This window comes from Chiloscyllium plagiosum, unplaced genomic scaffold (genome assembly GCF_037043375.1).
Source record: "Chiloscyllium plagiosum isolate Xiang-an unplaced genomic scaffold, Cpla_swu_hap1 HiC_scaffold_2, whole genome shotgun sequence".
Lineage (NCBI taxonomy): Eukaryota > Metazoa > Chordata > Chondrichthyes > Orectolobiformes > Hemiscylliidae > Chiloscyllium > Chiloscyllium plagiosum.
Window position 1 is genome coordinate 53,923,017 of NW_028270140.1, and position 26,988 is coordinate 53,950,004.

Genomic DNA, 26,988 nt, shown 5'->3' on the forward strand with positions numbered 1-26,988 from the left:
CAAATTTACACTGCTGTGTAATGGCTGGCAGCCAGTGTAGATTGAATCTCTCTAAACATTGCACTGTTCATTCTGTCTACTCCTAATAAAAAAAAACTTGCTGACACTCAATAACAGAGTAATAAGCATCACATGGCACCACCTGTAATTTTCTGCACTAAGCATTAATCTTCATTTAGAAGAGCCAAAGAATCTAAGACTTTACTAACATATAATTACATCGTAGTTCGTACTGTTAAATACCACACAAAGGAAAATATTGCATGTGTTATAATGTGAAGAACTGCCTCAAGAAAGACAAAAGCATAAATAACTTTAACAAAGAGCTAAGAGGACAATAAGGGGCCACGTAATATCTTGGCAAATGGGATCATGGAAAATCCCAAGGTCTTTTATATGTATATAAGAAGCAAGAGGGTAGCTCCAGAAAGGATAGGTCCATTTGAGGACAAAGGAAGGAATTTATGTGCAGAGCCAAACACTTGAAATATTTTTGTTGCAAACATTGGGTAGTTCAGGCAGTGAATGTTATGAGCTGGTAAAGCTGTGTGACATCAAGTTGGCACCATTTCGCTGCTTCTGACACTCCCACAAGGTGCCCATACAAGTGCCCTTACCAAAGTTATGTACCAAATAGACTTTAGATTAGATTAGATTACTTTACAATGTGGAAACAGGCCCTTCGGCCCAACAAGTCCACACTGACCCGCCGAAGCGCAACCCACCCATACCCCTACATGTACCCCTTACCTAACACTACGGACAATTTAGCATGGCCAATTCACCTGGCCTGCACATCTTTGCACTGTGGGAGGAAACCGGAGCACCCGGAGGAAATCCACGCAGACACGGGGAGAATGTGCAAACTCCACACAGTCAGTCGCCTGAGGCGGGAAATGAACCCGGGTCTCTGGCGCTGTGAGGCAGCAGTGCTAACCACTGTGCCACCATGCCGCCCAGTTATCTTCAGTTATGTCATTGATCTAGATTTTAGGCATTGAAGTCTACCCACTCTGATCATTGTTGGCAAAGGGATAACTTCACTGGCTGAGGATCCAATGTTTCTTGGCTTTGGAGTTGGTGGAAAGCATCATAATATTGCCCAATTCTCTGCCATGCATCTGCACCTAAAGTTGAACTGGCTGTCATTTACTGCTGTAAACTCTCAGAGCCTTGGCGAAAACCGGCACACTGCAAAATAGCCAGTGATTATGTGTGTGTGGTTGTTTTTTAATGCTTTTGATAGGTGTTATCTCACTCACCCAATAAAAATATTTACAATCATTCGGGCATAGTAGACTATGTACCAGGTGCAGTAAATGGGATTATTGTACTTTCGTGTTTGTTGGTCAGCATGGTAGGCCAAAGAGCCTGTTTCTATGCTCTATGACTCTATGAATCTAAGTAGGTGAGGTCCTTCACAAATACTTTACATCGGTATTCATAAAGGAGGAGGACATGGTAGATGGTGAGTCTAGAGAAGGGTACATTGATATTCTAGGGCATGTCAGTATAAAAAGGAGAAGGTATTGGGGGTTCTGAAAAGCATTAAGGTAGAGAAATCGCCAGGGTCTGATGGGATCTATTCCAAAGTACAGAAGGAGGCAAGGGAGGAAATTGCTGGAGCCTTCTATGAAATCTTTGTATTCAGTTCAGTTTCAGGAGAGGTTCCAGAGGACTGCAGAATAGCTAATGTTGTTCCTTTGTTCAAGAAGGGGTGCATATTCTCAGGCATGTCAGCATAAAGATTGGAACTGGTGGCAGGACCACAAGGCAGCCATTGAAATTCTGGCCAGGGGTATTTAGATTTGAATGCACATAACGGCGTAATATTCCCATGCACATTGGTAATACATTCACCTAACGACTACAACTTTCATATTGAAATTGTAGACTTGGCACACTTCATGGTAGCTCAGTGGTTAACACTACACTCTCACAGTGCCAGGGAACCAGATTTGATTCTCGCCTCGGACAACTGTCTGTGTGGAGTTTGCACGTTCTCCCCATGTCTGTGTGGGTTTCCTCTGGGTGCTCCCACAATCCAAAGATGTGCCAGTCAGGTGGATTAGCCATTAGACACTATTGCCCATAGTGTCAGGTGCATTAGTCAGAGGGAAATGGGTCTGGGTAGGTTACTCTTCAGAGGGTCGGTGTGGACTGGTGGGGCCAATAGGTCGTTTCCACACTGTAAGGAATCTAATCTAAAAGGCAATAGGAATAACTCAGAAAATTACACGCTGGTGAGCCTTATGTCAGTGGTAGGGATGTTACTGAAGAGGATTCTTAGAGACAGGATTTGCTCACGTTTGGATATGGATTGATTAGCGATAGGCAACATGGCTTTGTGCAGGGAAGACCATATCTAACAAATTTGATTGAGTTTTGTGATGAAGTCAGAAAGGTGATTGGGGTCAAGGCTGTGAATGTCATAGTAATCATAGGACCCCTGTAGTATGGAAGTAGGTCATTTCGCCTGTCAGGTCCACACTGTCCCTGAAAAGAGCGTCCCACCAAAATCCACCCTCCACCCAAACCCTGTAATACTGCAGTCTCTGGACATTATGGACAATTTAGCACGGCCAATCCACCTAATCTGTGGGAAGAAACCAGATCACTCATAGAGACATGGGGAGAATGTGTAAACTCCACACAGTCACCTGTTGGCGGAAACAAACCCAGGTCCATAGTGCTGTGAGGCAGCAGTGCTAACCACTGAGCCATCATGTCATCCCTGTTGTCTACATGGACATAGGCAAGGCCTTTGACAAAGTTCCTCATTGTAGGCTGATACAGAAGGTGAAAATGTGTGGGATTCACAGTGAGCTGATAAGATAGATACTGAACTGGCTTGGTCATAGAAGACAGAGAGTAACAGTGGAAGGTGTTTCCTTTGACTAGAGATCTGTGACCAGTGGTGTTCCACAGGTATCAGTACTGGGATCTCTGTTGTTTGTGATTTTATATATATAAATGATTTGGAAGAGAATGTGGGTGGTCTGATTAGTAAGGTTGCAGATGGCAGAAGGATTGGGAGAACTGCGGTGAATGAGGATGATTGTCACAGGATATCGATTGGCTGGAGATTTGGGTGAGAAATGGCAGATGGGATTTATGCTGGAATGTCTAATGCAGGAGGGAAGTATACTGTATTTGGAAGAACCCTTAGAAACATTAACATATAGAGGGATCTTGGTGTACACGTTCATAGTTTAGTTAATCTGGGAACACAAGTGGATAAGGTGGTCAGGAAAGCATATGCCATGCTTGCCTTCATTGGATGGGGTGTGGAGTATAACAATAGGCAAGTCATGATGCAATTGGATAGAACTTTAGTTAGGCTATATTTGGAACATTGTGTAGCGTTCTGATTGTCTCGCTACCAAAAGGGTATAGAGGCTTTGGAGATGGTACAGAAAGGTTTTACTGGGATGTTGCCTGATTTGGAGGGTATTAGCTATGAGGTGAGATTGGACAAACTTGGTTTGTTTTTCACTTGAATGTCGAAGGCTGAGGAGTGACCTGATAGAGGTTTTCAAAGTTATGAGAGGCATGGATAGAATGGATAGTTGGAATCTTTTTCTCAGAGTAGAAATGTCAATTATTTGGAAACGTAGGTTGAAAGCAAAAGCAGAAAGCTTAGACGGTATGCGAGAGGCAAGTTAATTTACAGAGGTTGGCAAGTGCCTGGAATGCATGGCCAGTGGAGGGAGTGGAAGCAGATACAATAGCAATGCTTAAGAGGCATCTTGACAGATACACGAATTGGCAGCGCATGGGGGATACATGTAGAGGCAAAAGATTTTAATTTAGAAAAGCATTTTGTGTTGACGCAGTCATCGTAGGCTAAAGGGCCTATTGTTGAGCTGTTCTTTGTTCTATGTGAATAAAAATAATGCCACTCAGAAAATTTCAATGATTTCTCTTACATTACTGTATAAAACATTTTAACTTAGTTGTATGTGTACCTTGATACCTTAGTACATGGTAAGACATGTCATCAATTATTCAACTGATAATCTAACATATTTAGAGTACAAATGCATAAAAAATGTTAACCTTTCAGGAAGCTCAACACTTAAAGCTTTCATATGTACACATTTATTAGGAACATGAAAAACATAGATTGAGAGAATATTATCAAGCCTATAAACTACACATAATCCTTAAAATCCACCCTAGCATGAACTCTGCCACACCCTTTGAATGGGAGGTTCTGCACAAAACCACACTGATTATATTTGGCAATCAGCTAAAATGCCAGAACATTCATCCATCCTCACTCCCACTGGAACATTGTTATCAATATAATATAAACTTCTATCTTGGATCTGTGCATTTAGACAGTGACCTGCCTTAGCTCTGGTGAAACAAAGATATTTCTTTTTATATTTAGTTCAATATGTTGAGACCAATTATTTGAAGTAATGTTTATTACAGCTAAACCATAATGGTCCATTCTTGTATTGCTTCAGGAGAAATAACTCTGTAATTATATAAAACTTTGCCTGACAGCTGTTGCTTTGGTGTAGAAAGGAATATGGGGAATGAACAAATGAAACCATGATGAATTCCCAGTGCATTTTATATGTAGAACAGCCAAAAAGGTGAGGAACCATTCAGCACAACTTTTAAATACTGTGTTTCAAGCTAGCCTGGACAGGATTGCTGGACGGACATCACATTTCAAATGACTGTACTCCAATGAATCAGGCACCTTCTCTACTTTCAAAGGATGGAGTGACATAACATGTAGAGATAATAATAGTATATTGTCAAGCATCTGTGTATTCAAAATACTTAACTGGCTTATTTACTGATACCTAGGAGCATGTGCAATTGCAGTGAAATCTCTGAAACAACCTGTGATAAAACCTTAACAAACGCTTGAAAGTAGGGGTAAAATCAATAATGGGTAATGAAACAAATGTAAATGAAATAGAATTATTTTAATTATTAAGAATCAATTTACACATTACACATACAGATCTAAAACAAAGTGGAGGTGTACAAAGTTAAAAATCACACAACACCAGGTTATAATCCAACAGGTTTAATTGGAAGCACGCTAGCTTTCGGAGCGACACTCCTTCATCAGGTGACAATCACCTGATGAAGGAGTGTCACTCCGAAAGCTAGTGTGCTTCCAATTAAACCTGTTGGACTATAACCTGGTGTTGTGTGATTTTTAACTTTGTACACCCCAGTCCAACACCGGCATCTCCGAAAGTGGAGGTGAGCATGCACAGTCAGAATTTGTCATCAAATGGTTGGTGTCAGCAGACTCTCTCCATTTAGATTTTAGCCTTGAACATACTGATTAGGACAGGTATGGTTTGCTCCATTACATACACGCCAGTCATGAAACAGCTATCTACTCAAATTTCATTTTCCTGACCTTTACCCATAGCCTTGTATACTATAGCACTTCAAGTGTTCATCTAAATACTACTTAAATATTTTGATGTTTCCTGACTTGAGCACCCTATCAGGGGTGAATTCCAGATACCTCTCATCCTCTGAGTGAAAAATCCTGTCCCTAAATAGTTCTAAATCTCCTATCATTTACCTTAAATCTTTACCCTTGTTATTTACCCCTCTGCAGGGGAAGGTTGCTTCTCATCTATCCTTGCTTATGCCCCTTATAATTTTGTACACCTCAATAGAGCCCCCTCAGCCTTCTCAGCTCGAAGGAACCCAACCTCAGCCTCTCTCGTCTGTCTTCATAGCTGAATTGCTCCAGCCCACTTAACGTCCGACTGAATCTCCTCTGCACCATCTTGTGGTGCAGTAACATCCTTCCTATAGTGTGGCAACTAGCACGTACACAGTACTCCAGCTGTAAGCTAACTAACATTATATTGAGCTCCAACATAACGTATAAAATAAAACAGAGATGTGAATGTTGGAAATTTGAAAGAATAAAAATAAACGCTAGAGGAGCTCAGTAATCAGAGTTAACTTTTCAAGTTCAGTTGTCTTTTGTCAGAACTCAAGATGGATTAGATTCTTATAGTATGGAAACAGGCCTTTCAGCCCAACAAGTCCACACTGACCCTCTGAAGAGTAACCCACCCAGACCCATTCTCCTACCCTATATTTGCCCCTGACTAATGCACCTAACACTACAGGCAATTTAGCATGGCCAATTCACCTGACCTGCACATCTTTGGATTGTGGGAGGAAACCCACACAGAGAGAATGTGCAAACTCCACATGGACAGTGACCCAAGGCAGGAATTGAACCCGGGTCCCTGGCGCTGTGAGGCAGCAGTGCTAACAACTGTGCCACCCAACGGTTGCTGGAATCAAGACATTAGCTATGCTTCTTTCTCCAAAGATGCTACCAGATCGACTGAGTTTTTCTCCAGTAATTTCTGATTTTGTCCCATCATAACTCCGTGCTCTTGTACTCAATGCCTTGTCTAATAAAGGCAAATATTCCATATGTGTTCAAAATCTATGGAAATACACACCATGGTCACTCTGATCCTCTGTACTTCCTAAGATTCTACCATTCAATGTGTACTCACTTGCCTTGTTAGTCCTCCTCAAATACATCACTTTACACTTTTCAGGATTAAATGCCATTTGCCACTAATCAGCCCATCTAACCAGCTAATTTATTTCATCCTGTAGTTTAAGGCTTTCCATATTGCTATTTACCACAGCACTATTTTTTGTATCTTCTGCAAGCTCACTGATTATACCTGCTACATTCATGTCCAGATCATTAATGTGGACAGAAAACAACAAGTGACCACTGAACTTTGTGGCCCATCCTGCTGAATCTCTTCTGCACCCTCTGTGGTGCAATCACATCCTCCTTATAGTGTGGCAACTAGTCACAAAAAAATCCTTTCAATCATTAGCCTTTGCCTTTTGCCACTAAGTTAATTTTGATTTCTATTTGTCAAATTAGATCCCACAGACTCCTACCATCGTGGTCGTTCTCCTATGTAACATCTTGCCAAAAACCTTACTGAAGTCCATGTAGACTACATTGACTACATTGGCTTCATCTACACACCTAGTTACCTCAAAACAAAATTTATGTATGTTCTCTCCCTGACAAAGCCATGCTGACTATCCTTGATTAATTCTTGCCTCTCCAAATGGAGATTAATTCTACCCGTCAGATTTTCCCCAATAGCTTCCCTACCACAGATGTTATCTCACTAACCTGTAGATGCCTAGTTCATCCCTATCAACCTCAGAACATAGAACATTGAACTGTACAGCACAGGAATGGGCCCCTAGGCCCACCATGTTGTGCCGAAACTGATGCCAAATTAAACTAATCCCTTCTGCCTGCCCTTGGTCCATGTCCCGTCATTCATTGCATACTCATATGCTTATCTAAAAGTCCCTTAAATAACCCTATCGTATCTGCCTCCACAACCACCCTTGGTAGCATATTCCAAATCCCTATCACTCTGTGTGTAAAAACGTTGCCCCTCACATCTCCTTTGAACTTTTCCCCTCTTAATACATGTCCCCTAGAATTAGACCTTACAACTCTGGCAAAGAGAATCTGACCATCAATCCTATCCAGGCATCTCATAACTTTCTAAACTTCTATCAAATCTCCCCTCAGCCTCTGCTGCTTCAGAGAAAACAATCTGTGTTTTTCTACCCTCTCCTCCTCATACTCTCTAATCTAAGCAACATCCTGGTAAACCTCTTCTGCACTCTCTCCAAAGCCTCCACATCCTTCCTGTATTGTTGTGGCCAGAACTGAACACAGTACTCTAAGGTGTGGCCGAATCAAAGCCTTATGCATGATATCCTGGCTCTTGTACTCAATTCCCTGACCAATAAAGGCAAGCATACCATATACTTTCTTTACTACCCTATCTACTTGCATGACCGCTTTCTGGAAGTTTTGGACTTGAACCCCAAGATCCCTCTATACATCATTGCTGTTCACGGTCCTGTCATTAACTGTATATCTTTCCTTAACATTTGATCTCCCAAAGTGCAGTACCTCACACTTACGCGGCATAAACGCAATCTGCCATTTTTCTGCCCATATCTGCAACTGGTCTATATCACACTATATCCTTTGACAACCTTCTACACTATCCACAATTCCACCCTTCTTTGTATCATCTGCAAACGTACTAATCCATCCGTCTATTTTCATCCAATCATTTATATATAGAACATAGAACATAGAACATAGAAGAATACAGCGCAGTACAGGCCCTTTGGCCCTCGATGTTGCACCGATCCAAGCCCACCTAACCTATACTAACCCACTATCCTCCATATACCTATCCAATGCCCGCTTAAATGCCCATAAAGAGGGAGAGTCCACCACTGCTACTGGCAGGGCATTCCATGAACTTACGACTCGCTGAGTGAAGAACCTACCCCTAACTTCAGTCCTATATCTACCCCCCCTTAATTTAAAGCTATGCCCCCTTGTAATACCCGACTCCATACGCGGGAAAAGGTTCACACTGTCAACCCTATCTAACCCCCTAATCATCTTGTACACCTCAATCAAGTCACCCCTAAACCTTCTTTTCTCTAATGAAAACAGCCCCAAGTGTCTCAATCTTTCCTCATACGATCTTCCTTCCATACCAGGCAACATCCTGGTAAACCTCCTCTGCACCCGTTCCAGTGCCTCCACATCCTTCCTATAGTATGGCGACCAAAACTGCACACAATATTCCAGATGCGGCCGCACCAGAGTCTTATACAACTGCATCATGACCTCAGGACTCCGGAACTCAATTCCTCTACCAATAAAAGCCAGACATATATATCACATACAGCAGAGGACCCATTACAGATCTCTGCAGAACACCACTAGTCACATACCTCCAGCTGAAAAATACCCTTCCACCACTGTTCTTTGCATTCTATGGACAAACCTACCCTGAATCTATGCAGCCAAGTTACCATGGATCCCATGCATCTAATCTTCTACTATGAAGGACCTTGTGGAAAGCCTTACTAAAATCCACATAGCCAACATCCACTGGTCTATCCTCATTGATCACCTTTTTCACCTCCTCAAAAACCTCAATCAGTTTAGTTAGACATGACATGCTGCACCCACAACCTTGTTGACTGTCCCTATTTCAGTCATGCTTTTCCCTATCCCTAAGAATTCTTTCCAATAGCTTCTCAACCACCAATGTGAGACTCACCGGTCCCTAGTTTCCTGGATTATCTGGCGAGTAGTTAATGTTGTTTGTCTGCTCAAGAAGGGAAATAGGGATAATCCAGGAAACTATAGACCGGTGAGTTTCACATTGATGGTTGAGAAGCAATATTGACTGGGACTCTCTTAGAGAAAGAGACTCAGATGGGGGAGAACTTGTTTAGTGCATCAAAGAAGATTTCTTGAAACAGTATATTGATAGTCCAAGTAGAGGACGGGCGCTACTGGGCCTTGTATTGGCTAATGAGACTGGCCAGGTGTCTGACACTTCAGTGGGAGAGCATTTTGAAAAAGTGATGACCACTCCTTACGTTTTAAGATAGCTATGAATCAGGATAAGTCAGAACATTGCGGGAAGGTACTAAATTGGGAAGGGCACATTATGTCAGTATTAGGCAGGAGCTAGTGAGTGTTAATTGGGAGGACCTATTATCCAGTATGTCCTCTCTGCATGAAGATGTGACATTCTCCCTCATTAGTAATGCAACTCCTCCACCTCTTTTAGCTTCCTCTCTATCTCATCCAAAACATACAAAACCCTAGAACACTGAGCAGCCAGTCCTGTCCCTCTCTCAACCAAGCCTTTGTAATGGTCACAACATCATAGTCCCATGTACTGATCCAGTCTCTTCTGCCTTACCTATAATACTCCTCGAGTTGATATAAGCTCACCTCAGCCCATTCATACCATCACATTCATTTGTCTGTCTCTGCCTGTCCTTCCTTTCTAACTTATCGGTCCCAACATCTACCTCCCACTCAATCCCTCCACTTGCTGACCTGCTGCTCTGGTTCCCAGCCCCTCTGCCACTATAGTTTAAACCCTTCTGAGTAGCACTAGTGATCCTCCCTGCGAGGACATTGGTTCCCTTCCAGTTTAGATGCAACACACCCCTCTTGCACCAGCTCCTTAGTCACTCATTTATCTCTCCTATCTTTCTATTCCTTGCCTCACTAGCATATGGCACTGTTAGTAACCCAGAGATTTCTACTCTCAAGGGCCTGCTTTTCAGCCTCTTTCCTAACTCTCTGTATTCACTCTGCAGCTCTCTTTTTACCTATGTTATTGATACCAATGTGTACAGCGTCCTCTGGCTGCTCACCTTTCCCCTTAAGAATTCCATGGAACTGCTCAGAGATGTCCTTGACCCTGGCACTAGGGAGGCAACACACCATCCTGGAGTCTCGAATGCGGCCACAGAAATGCCTGCCTATGCCCCTAAGTAGCATGCCTCCGACCACTGTCACTCACTTGGATCTTGCTGGACAGCAGAGCTAATTGTGGTGCCACATGCCTGGCTACTGATGTTATACTCCTCTGAGAGGCTACCCCCATCCCCAACAGTATCTAAAATGGTATACCTGTTAGAGAGGGGAATAGCCACAGGAGACTCCTGCACTACCTGCCTGCTTCTCCTGACAGCCACCCATCTCTCTAGCTGAATCTTCGTATGGAGGTGCTGGTGTTGGAATGGAGTGGACAAGGTTAGAAGTCACACAACACCAGATTATAGTCCAACAGGTTTATTCAAAATCACAAGCTTATTGAATGCTGCACCTTCATCAGGTGAAGTGCAGAGAGGCACATAGGCACAGAATTTATAGCACAGAGATCATACAAATGGTGAGTGGAGTGTCGACAGGTTGAATAATAAGTCTCTTCAGATTATCAAATTTTACTCACACCATCTGACACTTTCGATCATCTGCAGAGACTTATTATTCAACCTGTTGACATCGCACTCACACCATTCATATGATCTTTTGATCTCTCTGCTACAAATTCTGTGTCTATATGCTTCTCTGCACTTCATTTCTCGAAGATGCAGCAGTCTGAAAGCTTGTGCTTTCAAATAAACTTGTTGGATTTTAACCTAGTGTCGTGTGACTTCTGACCTTGAACCTTTGTAAATATTACTGACCTCGAGTCCCCTGGTACCCCTTCTGTAGCCAGAGAAGATTTGAAAACTAATGTCAGAAGCCCTACAGTCTCCTTCCTTGCCTCCCCATGGCAGCCTGGGATAAATCCATCTGGGCCAAGGGACTATCCAATTTTAAACCTGCTAAAGCCACTAATACCTCTTCCCTCTCAATGCTAACTTTTTCAAAACTTTCATGGTCCTCTTTCTGAATCCAGGCCTACATCATACTTTTCCACAGTGAATGCAGATGCAAGATACTCCTGCATCCTTGTTCCCATAATATGCTTATAAAATCCCTTCAGAATTTCTTTTATTTTACCTACCAGTACTTTTTCATACCCCCCCTTCACTCTCCTAATTTTTTTTATAAGTAGCCCCCCCCCCCCCTCCCACCGTACTCCGTATACTCATGTAGGGCATCCACTGCTTTGGTATATGGTGTAAGCTTCTCTTTCTTTCCTTATCCAATCCTGTACATCCCGTGACATCCATTCTCTTATTAGTTGGGTTGTATGCCTTACTTTTACATGAACATGTTGGACATGCACTTTCACTATTTATTCTTTGAATGACTGTCCTGATGCAGATTTTTTGACAAGTAATTTATCCCAGCCCGCTTTGGTCAGATTTTTATCATATTAAAATCAACCTGAGCCAATTATAAAGCTTTATTTCTGTCATTTTTTATGTGTTCCTTCAATAACTGAAATCTTAAAATTATTGTCGCCATCACTGACTCCACTGACACTTTTTCCATTTGCCTTGTATTATTCCCTAAAGTTAGGGCCAGTTCTCTTGTGGGAATTTCTACAGCAGTCTGAAAATGTTATCCTGGGCACATTTTAAAATTTCTGGCCTCTCTAAGCCGTTCACACTTTGTGTATCCTGATTAATTTTAGAGAAGTTGAATCCCCTACTATTATTTCCCAATTATTTTTGCACTTCTGAAATTTGCCTGTATATCTGCTCTTTCATCTCTCACTGTTTGGAGGTTGACAGTACACTCCTAACAATTCGATTACCCCCTTTTTGTTTTAAATTTGATCCATATGGCCTCAAATGAAAAGCCATTCAGCGTATCATCCCTTCTTAGTGCAGCAATTGGCTCCTTTATCAATATTGCCATATCACCTCATCTTTTATAGTGCTCCCTAACTTGCCTGAAAATTTTATACCATGGAATATTGAGCTGCCAGTCCTGCCCCTCCCTCAGCCATGTCTCCTTGATAGTAATGATATCACAGCCCACACGTCTTATGTCAATCAACACACTCAACTCACCTGCCTTACTCACAAGACTCCAACGTTAAAATAAATGCCTTCCAGCCTTGTCCTGCTCACTTGTGCCTTAACTGAACCTTGTACACTCTGTTTTCCAGACTACTTGTTTTTTCCTTCTATATTTGTCTATGCCTAACCCCCAATTGTACTTGTACTCAATGACCCACACCCCTGCCAAACCGCACAAGCAAACCAGAAATATCTATGTTCCATTTTAGTTAAAGTGTAAACTATCAGACTTTTAAATGTCCTACCTTCCCCAGACTGTGTAATCCAGGAATCTAAAGTCAATAAATTTAAAAGAATCTAAATTTCCTGCTCTAAATCTTCAGCCACACATTCATCTGTGCTTTCCCCCATTTCAATGGTCACTAGCATGTCGCATTGAGAGAAATCCATAAAAGAGGTCTTGCATTTTAATCAGTTATTCTGACAAATTCTTGCTGCAGAACCTAATCCCTTTTTCTCCCTATGTTGTTGGTCCTATTTTGAAGCACAATCTCTAACCGTTCACCCCCTCCTTTGAGAATGCCGTGCAGCTGTTCAGTCACATGGTTGAGACTGACCCTAGAGAGGCAACACATCCTGGAGTCATATATATGGCTGCAGAAATGCCTTTCTGTAACCTCACTAATATGTTTCGTACCACTATTGTTCTCCTTCACTTTCAACTCCCTCTTAATATAAGCTACATCACCCCCATTCCCCCAAAATCGTTTACTCGAACTATGTGAAAAACAAAAAAATCTGTCTTTGAGTGAGATGCAGTCTGGGACTTTCCTGACTTAGAGTCATAGAGTCAGACAGTATGGAAACAGACCCTTCAGTGCAACTTGTCTACACTAACCAGACATCCCAATCTGCCCATTTGGCAGAATGTGGCCCATGCTCCTCTAAATAATTTCTGTTCATATACCCATTCAGATGTCCTTTAAGTGTTGGAATTGGACTCGCCTCCAGCACTTCCTCTGGCAGCTTGTTCCATATCATGCACCACCCTCTGCATGAAAACATTAACCGTCAGATCCTTTTTAAATCTTTTCCCCTCACCTTAAACCTATACCTCTAGTTTTGGACTCCCCCACTCGAGGAAAAAGAGCTTGTCTATTCACCCAATCTATGCCCCTCATAATTTTATAAACCTGTATAAGGTCACCCCCTCAGCTTCCCATGCTCCAGAGACAAAAACACCACCCTATTCAGCCTCTCCGTGTAATTCAAACCCTTCAGTCCTAGCAACATCCTTGTGAATCGTTTCTGCACCCTCTCAAGTTTAACATCATTCTTTCTATAGCAGGGCAATCAGAATTGTATGCAGCATTCTAAAAGAGATACGTAGGTGAGGAAATATCTGAGGAAGAAAACATACAACACACTGCTGCCACTGAGCATCGGTGGTAGATGTTTGAATATTTGTGACTGTGATGCCAATCGAGCAGGTTGCTTTGTCCTAGATGACATCCACTTTTGAGTGTTGTTGGAGCTGTACTCATTCAGGCAAGTGGGGAGTATTCCTGCACACTCCTGACTTGTGCATTGTAGATGGTGCTCATGCTTTGTGGAGTCAGGAGTTGAGTTAATCTCCACAATTTTCCCAGCCTCAGACTTACTCTTATAGCCACAATATTTATATAGTTAGTCCAGTTCAATTCCTGGTCAGTAGTAACCCAAAATGGAGGATAATGGGGGAGTTTGGTGATGGTAATGCCACTGTGTCAAGAGGTGATGGTTAGATCTTCCATTGTTTGGCACTAGAGTCACAAATCTCACTAGCAGACTGCCAACCCAGAGCTGGGTAATGTCCAGGTCTCACTGCACTTATGATTCATTGATACATGATTTGGACCATCTGATGAAGGAGCAGCGCTCCAAAAGCTGGTGCTTCCAGTTAAACCTGTTGGACTATAACCTCGTGTTGTGTGATTTTTAACATTTATACATGGATTGCTTCAGTATCAAAGACTTGTGAATGTTGCCAACCATGTAGCTGAACATGCTGATTTCTGACACTATCATGTTTGGTGATGATATTAAGTTAGACAACATGATAACATAGTGTAGCTGGGAACAGAAAGTTTTATAGAAAGTGCTAAATTAATGACTTCTTGCCTGTCATCCTCCTGGCTGATGGTGACCCATTCGCCCTCTGGCTACATTTCCTTATGTTGAGGGAAGGGGTTGCAACCACATCTAGAATTGTGCTGTCCACATTACTCCAGCCATACTCAAGCTCCAAAAACTGGAGCTCAAGCTAAACAAACCTGCAAGTGTTGCCTTCCAGACTGCACTGAGCACCTAAGATTTTCCACGTGCTGCAGGCTATGCAGCACATGGGGTAGAATTCCCCTGCCGTACCTTTAATGAAATCACTCTTAAGCAAAATTTAAGCCAGGTAGAACATAAGTTTCTTGTATGATTAGCTCTAAACTGTAAGCTAAAGTAAGTTGAAATTTTTCACCCTCACTGATCAATCAGTTTTCTCCCCAATGCCTGTGAAATTTCACTTTCCCTGTGCTACTTTAGAAGTGTACATTTTCTTTTAAATTACTGAGGCTGATAACATAGTCTCTAAGAGCAGCTGCTCAATAACCAATCAACTCACAACTTTCAAACCAGGACAGTAGTTCCCTACAAATCTGACTCCACTTGCTCCTAGAAGATTAGTGAATGCAGGGAGGTATCAATGAACACCAGTGTTCACAATGTATGTTAGGATTTGTACTTGGAACTTTGTGTCTGTTTAGCTTTAAATTGGGTGGTGCACCAATTTCAGTGAGCCATTCAGCAGAATTTTCCCCTTAGGTGACATGAAACAAAAGTTAAAAAAACAGAAAATGATAACAAAAAAAAAGTTTTGGCTGCAACAAGTGAAATCCCTATTTCCACATCAACTTGCTGGGGCTGGAAGTTCATGAGAACACTGCTGTTAGCCATTCACAGATGATGTCTGATGCTGCTGCACCAAGGGGAACTTTAACCCTCAAAATCTAAGTTTAACTTAAATGAGACGTAAGTATTTACAAGAAAAGTCTAGCCATAAATCCAGCCTGTCTTAAGCCTTCCCACTTGCAGTTTAAACTGAGATGGACTGTTTTGTATCAGTCTCCCAGGAGCTAAGCTGAATATTTTAATATGGTATCACTTTGCACCATTCTTTGTGAGTTAAGATTGCCAGGCCAGGCCTCACCCTAATCACAGGAAACACAACAGTGGAAGTGGTGGATGATTTTCCAGAGTGGCTTATGGGCCAGGAAGAGCAGGAGTGTTTCATCCCAGTTCTCCTCCTACTCACACCCGCCCCTGATAAGTGAACCTTATCACGCAACCACCGCCCCCCAGCCCTCTTACAATCAGAGAATCCTCCCACAGTCTGTGACCTCCCCCTGGACTAGATATCTTACTGCAGTTGTGAATCCCCACCTATTACAGAATTTATATTCTCAAGCTTATTCACCACTCCCTTTCCCAACAACAGTGTGAGTTCTGTTGGGGAAAAAGAATGCAACCATTATAGCAAAAGGGAAATTATCCCAACTAATAAACTTCCAATCGTTTATATGTCTATTGAATGTAATATATTTGTTAAATATACATTGCTATATTCTACAAAACATGTGGGCGGCACGGTGGCACAGTGATTAGCACTGCTGCCTCACAGCGCCAGAGACCCGGGTTCAATTCCCGCCTCAGGCAACTGACTGTGTGGAGTTTGTACATTCTCCCCGTGTCTGCGTGGGTTTCCTCCGGGTGCTCCGGTTTCCTCCCACGGTCCAAAGGTGTACAGGTCAGGTGAATTGGCCATGCTAAATTGCCCGTAGTGTTAGGTAAGGGGTAAATGTAGGGGTATGGGTGGGTTGCGTTTCGGCGGGGCGGTGTGGACTTGTTGGGCCGAAGGGCCTGTTTCCACACTGTAAGTAATCTAATCTAATCTAATCTAATGAGTTGCATTGTTAAGTAAATCAGTCCAATAGAGGCCCTTTGTGTGAGATGATTCTTCTGAAATTAATGGCCTGCTTTGACTGCTTACGAGATCTAAATGATTCAAATTGATTCCACCTGACAAATGGTGTCAACTTTAGTTTCGGTAGTACTACTAATGTCTCAGAATCTGCAGGTAGTGAGTTCCAAGTTCTATTCTACAAGCTTGACCAGAAAAGTTAAAGGAAGTAATCTCTTAAGTGAGAGGATAAACAAAGGTCCATCGGTCATGTACACATAAAAGATCTTGTAACACTATTTTGAAGAAGAGAAGCAATGTTATCCCTGGTGATTCTTCGTCAGTCAACATGGCAAAAAGACCCAAGTAATTAGCCATTATCCAGAATGTTGTTTGTGGGCCCTTCCCATGCACAAAATTGGCTGCTGTATTACTTATGTTACAGCAATGACTGCAAAAAAAAGTCATCTGGAGGCTATGAATGGCACCATATAAATGCAATTTCTTTTTCACATCATTTAACACTCAGACTTTTTAAAAAAGTCTAATTACATTTGTTGCTATTCCAAGCACTGATAAGCTATTATTGATATATTTTTTCCAGTTTTGCATGATTTTAGGAAACCACTCAGCTCTCGGTATTTTAAATCCACCAGTCTAAACCATAATATGCATGAAATTGGGTTAAAATCAAATATAGTGTTGGGTTGTCAGGCCAGTATCACATAAGATTTAGGCTGGTTAGACAATGGTCTGCAGAGAGGTCCTTGTGGAGCAGTAGGTAGTGATGCTGCTTCTGGGCCAGAAACTCCAGGTTTAAATCCTTGAGAAGGTATCGGTGAGCTGTTGTCTTGAAACACTGCAGTCTGTGTGGTGTCGGTAAGTAAAATGTGGTGTTAGAGTGGGAACCTTTTTCTCAAACTACCCAGGGCTACAAACTAATAAAGAGGGTAGTGACAGGTGATGTGGTCGAGGGGAGATTCAAGAAACTGAGGCAAAATTTTCAATGAATCAGGAAGATTCCACAGAAGTGTGATAGCAAGAACCCCAGTTCTGGAATTTATTAACCACTGCCCAACCACAGCCCTTGGCTCCTTAGCCTGCTCCCTCCCCTTCCTAGATCTTTCCATTTCTATCTCTGGCGACCAATCAACACGGACATTTACTATAAACCAACCGACTCCCACAGCTACCTAGACTACACCTCCTCCCACCCTGCCCCCTGTAAAAACGCCATCCCATATTCCCAATTCCTTTCTCTCCGCCACATCTTCCAGGAGGACCAGTTCCAATACCGTACAACCCAGATGGCCTCCTTCTTCAAAGACCGCAATTTCCCCCAGACGTGATCGACGATGCCCTCCACCGCATCTCCTCCACTTCCCGCTCCTCCGCCCTTGAGCCCCGTCCCTCCAATCACCACCAGGAGAGAACCCCACCGACCACCCACCAACCTCCATAGACATCGTATCATCCGTCGTCATTTCTGCCACCTCCAAACGGACCCCACCACCAGGGATATATTTCCCTCCCCTCCCCTATCAGTATTTCAAAAAGACCACTCCCTCCGTGACTCCCTCGTCAGGTCCACACCCCCCACCAACCCAACCTCCACTCCCGGTACCTCCCCCCGCAACCGCAAGAAATGCAAAACCTCCCCCCTTACTTCCCTCCAAGGCCCCAAGGGATCCTTCCATATCCGCCACAAATTCACCTGCACCTCCACACACATCATTTACTGCATCCGCTGCACCCAATGTGGCCTCCTCTATATTGGGGAGACAGGCCACCTACTTGTGGAACATTTCAGAGAACACCTCTGGGACACCCGGACCAACCAACCCAACCACCCCGTGGCTCAACACTTCAACTCCCCCTCCCACTCCACCAAGGACATGCAGGTCCTTGGACTCCTCCATCGCCAGACCATAGCAACACAACAGTTGGAGGAAGAGCGTCTCATCTTCCGCCTAGGAACCCTCCAACCACAAGGGATGAACTCAGATTTCTCCAGTTTCCTCATTTCCCCTCCCCCCACCTTGTCTCAGTCAAATCCCTCGAACTCAGCACTGCCTTCCTAACCTGCAATCTTCTTCCTGACCTCTCCGCCCCCACCCCACTCCAGCCTATCACCCTCACCTTGACCTCCTTCCACCTATCGCATTTCCAACGCCCCTCCCCCAAGTCCCTCCTCCCTACCTTTATCTTAGCCTGCTGGACACACTTTCCTCATTCCTGAAGAAGGGCTCATGCCCAAAACGATTCTCCTGCTCCTTGGATGCTGCCTGACCTGCTCCGCTTTTCCAGCAACACATTTTCAGCTCTGATCTCCAGCATCTGCAGTCCTCACTTTCTCCTCCTTAGCCTGCAGGCCAGACTAAGCCCTTTAGCCTACAACCTCCTCCCATGGAACCTTGTACTCGTAGTGCAAAATAATGCCCCTCAATTGGCCATATGTTCCCTTCATCTGCTCCATGTCAAGCTGCACAACCTCTGTGCCGATTCATCAATTATACGCTGTGTACAGAATGAACAAACCCGATCAGAACAATAAGATATGATAAATTATTTTTTTTTAAATTCAATTCATTTATTTATTCATTCATAACTCTCCACTTCGTTTAAATTTTATGCTTATATAAAAGTTAACTAAACATTAATGACAATTAAACTATTTACTTAAATATTGCTATTATCCATACCTTCAAGGTATCAATAGTAGAAACTGCAAGCAATTGAATCCTACACATCCGTGTAACTGAACATTGTCCAATTGATAGAATTGATCAGAGAGAAAGAGCTGACAATCAAGCACTATTCCCCTTGAAGCAAAGCTTGTTCAACTGATTGATGGATTTCTTGGCCTCAGTATGTATTCTTGACTAATTAGGCTGCAGGAAGGCTCAGCATTCACTGTCTGGGGTGAGTGTCACCAGTAGTTTAAGGAGTGCAGGGAGGGGGAAGGTTGACAAAACATCTGTGGCATAGAGATGGTGAGGAATAATGGTTGGTTGCAGAGCACTTGCAGCAAAGGCAGGCCGAAGCCATTATGTCCCTTCCTTGTAGAAGAGAGCAGGCAGCACATCAGAATTGGCGAAATGGCCAGCTTAAATGAATTGCACTCATTCCAGAGCAAGATTTCCTGCCTTAAAAAATTTCCAGCATTTATATCTGCACACATTGAACTGGAGATGACTGTGTTTTAGACTACCTACCTTCTCCCACCCTGTTTGATGAGGTAATATCAAAGTCCACACAGTCCTGTTCCAGCCTCCAGGGCCAATTCAAGATCCGACTCATTACCTCTTTTATCCCAGGAGCTGGCTGTCCAAGAAAGTGATAAAGCACCTTGCTTAAAAACAAATGTAATCACTAATCAGTCTTTCATGGTAACATCCTTAGAAGATTTTTTTTATACAGTAAGGAGTGCAGGGAGCATTTGATGACCTGGTAGGGAATGGAGAGACTGTGGAATTAATAGGATGGGGGGAATGATGAGTTAGTACAATGACCAAACATGATTTGCATTTTTTTGTTCGTGGGCAGTATGCAGCACTTCAGAAGATCAGCACAGGTCAGTTGGCAACGTAAAGAGCACATTGGCAACATGAAAATATTTGTTCATGCAGCGAGTGGTTAGGGTCTGGGATGCACTGCCAAAACCTGTGGTGGAGATAAGTTCAATCGGAGTATTCCAAAAGGAATTTGCTGGTTGTTTGAACAGGTAGAATGTGCAGGGAGAAGGTGAGGAATTACACTAGGTGATTTTTCATTTTCCAATGTGGACATGATGCGCCAAATGGCCTTTTTTCTGTGCTGGTAAAATCTTATAATTCAGTATGCAAGGGTTTATACCAATAAGCACACGAGTAGAACACATTCCAGTCAATTTGATGCAAGTAGAAGCCTTTAAGATTCTTTTGCATTTATTATCATTCTAAATGGTTAGACCAACTGATTTAAGGAGAGTACTGCAGGTACAAAGTGGCAGATCCCAGGGGAAATGACATCACAATCTCAGTCACAGTGCAATGTTCCTCACACTTTTGAGGGGTGCTACTGCTCTATTTCCAGCAGACAGGAGCTTGAACAAATGGCCCAGAATTTTTTTTCATTTCACAATTAAATAGGTTCAAATAAAATTTGTCTTTCAGCAGATGATGCATTCTTCAGTAATTCGGTGGCTATGGGAATATAAACACAGTCGGACTCTGTGGATTGTATATTTTGTATTATTGTTTGAAGTTGTCCTACTTCCACAAGATTGTTTTGTAAATGATGCCAAAAATTACTAAAAGGGAAACAAAGGTCAAACTTAAAGCATTGAAATGACAAAATGTCAAAAATGTTATGTAAAACTTCAGCTGTGGCTCGGAGAAATTTCTGTATATTGTTTGTACTCTTAAGAGGCATTAAGTAATGTAATGAACTGATTTATTTTTCTCACTCTGTGTCAGGCTCGCCTCAGGGCAATTGATGTCAAATTGATGCATCAGTTATTGTCCATCAATGAAGGTATTGAGTCGATCAAGTGGATAATAGAGGAGAAAGGCAACATGACGAGCAGGGGGAGCAGCTTGACGAGCAGTCTCTATAGCTTGGCAGAAAGCCAGAGCCCTTCACTCCAAGGCAGCTGGAATAGCCTGCAAGATGGCAGTGATGGGCTTGATGAAATCTCAGTGGGAAGTTACCTGGACACGCTGGCTGATGACTTGCCAGGTGACTGCACACCTTCTGACCTAGATCCCTTCTCAGACGGATGTGTAACAACAGATTCACTTAACAGTGAATCTATCAATAAAGAATCCAAAGATGACTCTGATGATGGATATTATTGTTTTGGATAAATTATGTGAGAATAAAATATTTTTCTGTGTCTACAAACAGATGGAAGAAATTATTGTTCAGCCTTTCATTATACATCACCCCCACTGATACAGTGTTTAACAGCAGTTGGTCTGATATTAGTCATTTCACACTACTGCCCAAAGTCAACTATACCATGTTAAGTTCTTGTGACATTGTTATCAAATTTATTTTGACACTTAAGAGTAGAATTTCAATTTATAATCTGGGTGGAACCACTTCAAAAGGTGCAAAAATCAGGGTAATTTCAACACAAACGAGGAGGTCCCAAAACAAATCCTGCTTAAGATGTTTTTAATACTTTGTAACAGTTGAAGATTCAATGCACCCTATAATCCTAATTAAAAATCTGAAGTTCTGCCAGTCACCCTGATTTGACTTCTTGGGCACACAGGCACATTTTAAATGCCCTTGAAAACTAAGCTGACTCGTGTGCACCAGTCAAACTACAAATTGTTCAGTATTGCTTTGAAACTCATTTTTACAATGACTTTTAATTTACTTTCTGCATAAAGAACACTGGCAAAAGTGCTTATTTACAATCAGGTGGATACATCCAAACATATGAATTAGGTGAAATCTAAGACATTTGGCCCTCAAGCCTGCTCCACCATTCAATAAGATTATGGCTGATCTATTTGTGTTTGAATTCCACATTCCCAGCTGCCCCCCAATAATCTTTGATTTGCATCTGTCTAAAAAATATGCAATGACCCCACCCCCATCAAGTTCTGAGGCAGATTTCCAAAAGCGCATACTCTGAGAGAAAAAAACCTTTTCCTTGTCCTAAATGGGACCACTGATTTTCAAACAGTGCCCCCAGTTCAATATTCATCCATAGTTTTCACCTTGGCAAAACCATTCAGGTTCTTGAACACAACAGTCAAATCATCACTCTCTTCTAAACTCTACTGGAAACAAATCCAGCATGGCCAACCTATCCTCAAGTCAACCAACTCATTCCACATATCAACCTATTAAACCTCCTCTGAACTGCCTCCAGATTCAATGGGCTGAATGGCCTCTACGTGCACTGTAGAGATTCTATGAATTGTTGTACCTGCTCATTCACTTTTGGGATTCTTGCATTAGAACACCTAGATCTCTCTACACCTCAAACTTCTGCAGTGATGCTCCATTTAAGTATTTTTTTTATCCTTCCTGCCAAAGTGAACAATTTCACATTTTCCCACATTGTGGTCCGTCTGCCAGATTTTTTGCCCACTCACTTAACCTGTGCATATCCATCTGCATCCTCTTTGTCTTTTCCAAAATGCCAAATTTTCCTATTTTCATGTCACTTAAAAATTTAGGAACTATCCCTTTGCTCCCCTCATCCAAGTCATTTTGGTGAGTGATGCCCCAATGCAGTCTCCTGTGGAATTTTACTCATCACATCATACTAATCAGATAAGGACCTATTTATCTTTCTTTTTATCACCCAGTTAATTCTCTGCTAATGCTAACATTTTACACCCAACACCATGAGCTTTACTTTTCACAATAATGGTTTATGTGACATCTTGTCAAATGCCTTCTGGAAGTTCAAGTGTAGTACATTTACAGGCTCCCCTTTTTCCACAATGCATCTTACTTTTTTCAGAGAACTCCAAGAGTCAGTTAAACATGATTTCTCTTTCATCAAACTATGCTGACTCTTCCCAATTACCTTGAGGTTTTCTAAGGGCCCAGCTAGTTCTCCTTAATGATGATAACACATTCCCCATGCCAGATGAAAAACTAATTGATTTATACATTCCTTTTCTCTGCCCCTTCTTCTTGAAAAGAGGAATTATATTTGTTACTTACCAGGCTGAAGAAATCTTTCCTGAATCTCTGAAATTTTAGAAAATCAGTTCTAAAGTATCTATGAACTCCTTAGCCACCTTTCTTAACTACTGACTATGATGTCTATTTAGTCACCTCGTAGCTGTCTCACTTCACTCAGAGTCCCTTCCCTGGTGATTGCAATTTTACAAAGTTCTCTTGATCTTCCACCTCTTGATTCACAGTTATAGGTGGAATTTATTTTTTGCAATCTCCACTGTGACGACAGAAGTATATTATTTACTCATTCTGCCATTTTCTTATTATCTACTATTAATTTTCCATTCTCACTGTGAAGGACCAATGGTGACATTATTTACACTTTTCCACTTTAAATTACCTGTGGAAACTCCTTTCCCCAGTTTTACATTTCTAGATAATTTCCTTTCGTATTCTAATTTTTTCTTCCCGATTAATCTACAAGTCATTATCGGCTATTGTTTTATATCCTGTGCAATGAACTAAGTATTTGGTGCAATTATGTGCACTTTTTCTTATGTATTATGCTTTCCTTAACTTATTTAGTTAACAGATGGTGGATCTCATTTTGGATTTTTTTCTTTATAATAGGAACATATTTGTGAGGAGTATTCTAAAATACCCCCTTAATTGTGAGCAACTATTTCTCTATTGGTCTGTCTCCTCACCTAATATGCCAGTTCACTTCAACTAGCTCAGCTTTCATTCACTAATAGTTGCCCTTACTTAAATTAAATACTAATCTGAGACTCATTCTTCTATCTTTCAATCTGGATGCAAAAATCAATTATATTGTGACCCTTTCTATCTAGGGGTTCTTTACTCTGAGATAATTAATGAATCCTGTCTTATTGCTCAATGCCAAGTCTCTTATAATCTGCTGTCTGATCAGTTCCAGAACATACCGATATAAGAAACTCAAAATCATTCTGTGAAGATCATTCAGGTTAATATTGCCAGTCTGATTTTTCTAGTGTCTATGTATAGATTAAATTAATCCATGCTTATTGCTGTAATAAACCCATTTTCATCAGAGTTAATAAAACTGCATTAAGTTACCATGATTAAATACATCAAGAATTAATTTGTATTATGAAGCAAAGAGTAAGAATTACATCTATTACTCTGTATAATTGTGCTGGCCCGTGGGGATGGTTTTATGTTTGCAGTTATGCAAAATGAATTCTTGCAAAAATGTTGTATCGCAGCACAATTTCAATTGAATTTTGAGTGCAATTTGCCATATTTGGCCAGAAGGAGCAACTCTTAAACTACTAGTTTAAACTGATAGTGAAACTTTCATTTATGTTTTTGCAAGGGAAACAAAAGAAACACTGTGCATTAGCAAACAGGTACATCCACCGGTCTTACTTATTTTAAATTTTCAACAAGAAAATGGAAGGTTTTTTTTTAAATGATGTCTCAATGTACAATGAAGTGACTGTGTCACTTATGAACTGAATTAAATTCAAACTTCGTCAATTTAATAATAAATTACCTGTATTTCACTAAGTGACATAAGCTTTCTTCATTCTACTTTTGAAACTGTTTCAAAACATTTCAGTGTTACAGTTACATGCCAATCCTAGAAGTCTATCTGTTTGGGTTGATAAATTTGCACTCTCTATCATGCGATTGTGCAAGTCCTCCGTTTTCGCCATGAATTAAAGGTGCCAGTAAAAATGAATTATGTCTGATGTCCAATAGTTCTGAGAAATGTGTCTTTCAAAGGTCTATAGACAGATTAGCATTGGTAGACGTGCAACACAGGAATAGGCCATTCAACCCCCTTGACACTGTTCACCATTGAGTTAGATCATGGATAATCTGTGGCCTCACTGTGGCCCATATTCCTTAACATCAGTGTTTGATAAAATTTTATCTATTTCATATTTAAAATTAACAATTGATGTAATACAAACTATTTGTGGAAGAGAGTTCTTCCTAACATTTCTCCTGAAAGTCTGACCTAATTTTTGGACTACGCTCCCTAGTTCTAAAATTCCCAACTAGTGAAAATAGTTTATGTTTATCCACCCTATCTTTTCCTGATAGTAACTCGAAGATTTCAGTCAGATTATCCCTCACCTAAATTCTGGGGAAAACAGACCTAATTTCTCTAATCTCTGTTCATTATTTAGCCCCTGAAGTCCAGATATTATTCTCATAAACTTGCCTCCATCCAAGACCAGTATATTCTTCCTAAGATATGGTACCCAGATCTGCTCACAGTACTCCAAGTGGGTTCCAGGAGAAAGTGAGGACTGCAGATGCTGGAGATCAGAGCTGAAAATGTGTTGCTGGAAAAGCGCAGCAGGTCAGGCAGCATCCAAGGAACAGGAGAATCGACGTTTCGGGCATCAGCTTCATTCCTGAAGAAGGGCTTATGCCCGAAACGTCGATTCTCCTGTTCCTTGGATGCTGCCTGACCTGCTGCGCTTTTCCAGCAACACATTTTCAGCTCCAAGTGGGTTCCATCCAGGGTTTTGTATAGCTTCAGCATAACTTGTGCATCCTTGTACACCAGTCCTCTAATTGTAAAGGCTAGCATTCCATTAACTTTATGGTTATTTCCTACACCTGTTTGTGGCATTTTAAAGATATGCACCTGAATCCCAAAGTCTCTGGACATCCTGTATATTTAACATCATACCATCTAGAAAGTACCCTAATGAATCTTTCTTAAATCTAAAATTGATAACTTCATGCTTGCTTACATTGAAATCCATCTGCCACAGTTTTTCCCATTCCCTTAATCAACAATTTCCTTTTGTAACTTTATGTACACTGTCTACAAAGCCCCCTGGAATTTGGAACTATGTATTAAAGTTTACATTCAACCCGTAAATTACATCATTTAATTAAACTACATGGTTACATTGTCATCAGGAAAGTAAACATATTTATTATCTGCACTAAATAACCGCAAAAATGTAGTATTTCAACAAGGGCAGCTGAACTTAATAGCTGATTATTGAAAACCCAGCTACAAGGAAGTTAAGAAATTAAAAGACTCATTTTATGTTTATCTTCTTTTCCATAAAGGACTATATGCAGCAGGTAAATACAATAGCGGCATGGTGGCTCAGTGATTAATACTGCTGCCTCACAGCACCAGGGACCCAGGTTTGATTCCAGCCTCGGGTTTGCACATTCTCACCGTGTCTACGTGGGTTTCCCTATGTGTGTTCTGGTTTCTTCTCACAATCCAAAGATGTGCAGGTTAGGTGAATTGGCCATGCTAAATTGTCCATAGTGTTCAGGGTTGCGTAGATTAGGTACATTAGTCAGAGGTAAATGTAGAGTAATAAAGAAGGGGAATGGGTCTGAGTTGGTTATTCTTCGGATGGTCTGTTTGGACTTGTTGGGCCAAATGGCCTGTTTTCATACTGTGGGGATTCTAACATAAAAGGAAATAGTCAGATCGAGCTGCTCACAATTGTACTATTCATAGCTGATTAAAGTGTAGGATCCCAGTACTGTATAGGAGGGCTTATGCCCGAAACGTCGATTCTCCTGTTCCCTGGATGCTGCCTGACCTGCTGCGCTTTTCCAGCAACACATTTCCAGCCCAGTACTGTATAGTCCAATAAGGGTTACCAGATTTCCAATTTTCTGCCAACAAATCCAAACATACAGTCAGTAAATATTCAATGAATCATTTGGAGGTGAATTGGTTCTCATATCAGCTAAAACAAAGCACAAACACAGAGGGCTACCATTTCAGGTCCAGGGACCCTTCAGAACTGAAGTGGTCATGGGTTGGGAAGGTGCTACCTAAGGATCTTTGGTGAATTTCTGCCATAGACTTTGTAGATGCTGCTACTGAGCATTGGTGGTGATGGGGAGTGAATGCTTGTGAATGTGGTGCCAGTCAATTGGGTTGTGCTATCCTGGATGGTGTCAAGCTTCTTCAGAGTTGCTGGAGCTACACTCATCCAGGAAAGTAGAAAGTATTCCATCACATTTCTGACTTGTATATGATGGACAGAAAATGG

The 26,988-nt window shown here is 41.6% G+C and overlaps 1 protein-coding gene across 1 annotated transcript in view; it reads left to right on the forward strand.

Moving 5' to 3' along the window:
- Positions 1 to 24,511, forward strand: part of LOC122562099 (leucine rich adaptor protein 1-like) — a 37,541-nt gene extending 13,030 nt beyond the window's left edge. Inside the window, exon 2 of the mRNA XM_043714627.2 lies at positions 20,776 to 24,511. Within this exon, the coding sequence (XP_043570562.1) occupies positions 20,776 to 21,165 (390 nt within the window). The 3' untranslated portion in view covers positions 21,166 to 24,511. The remainder of the gene's footprint in view (positions 1 to 20,775) is intronic.
- The last annotated feature ends 2,477 nt before the right edge of the window (positions 24,512 to 26,988 follow it).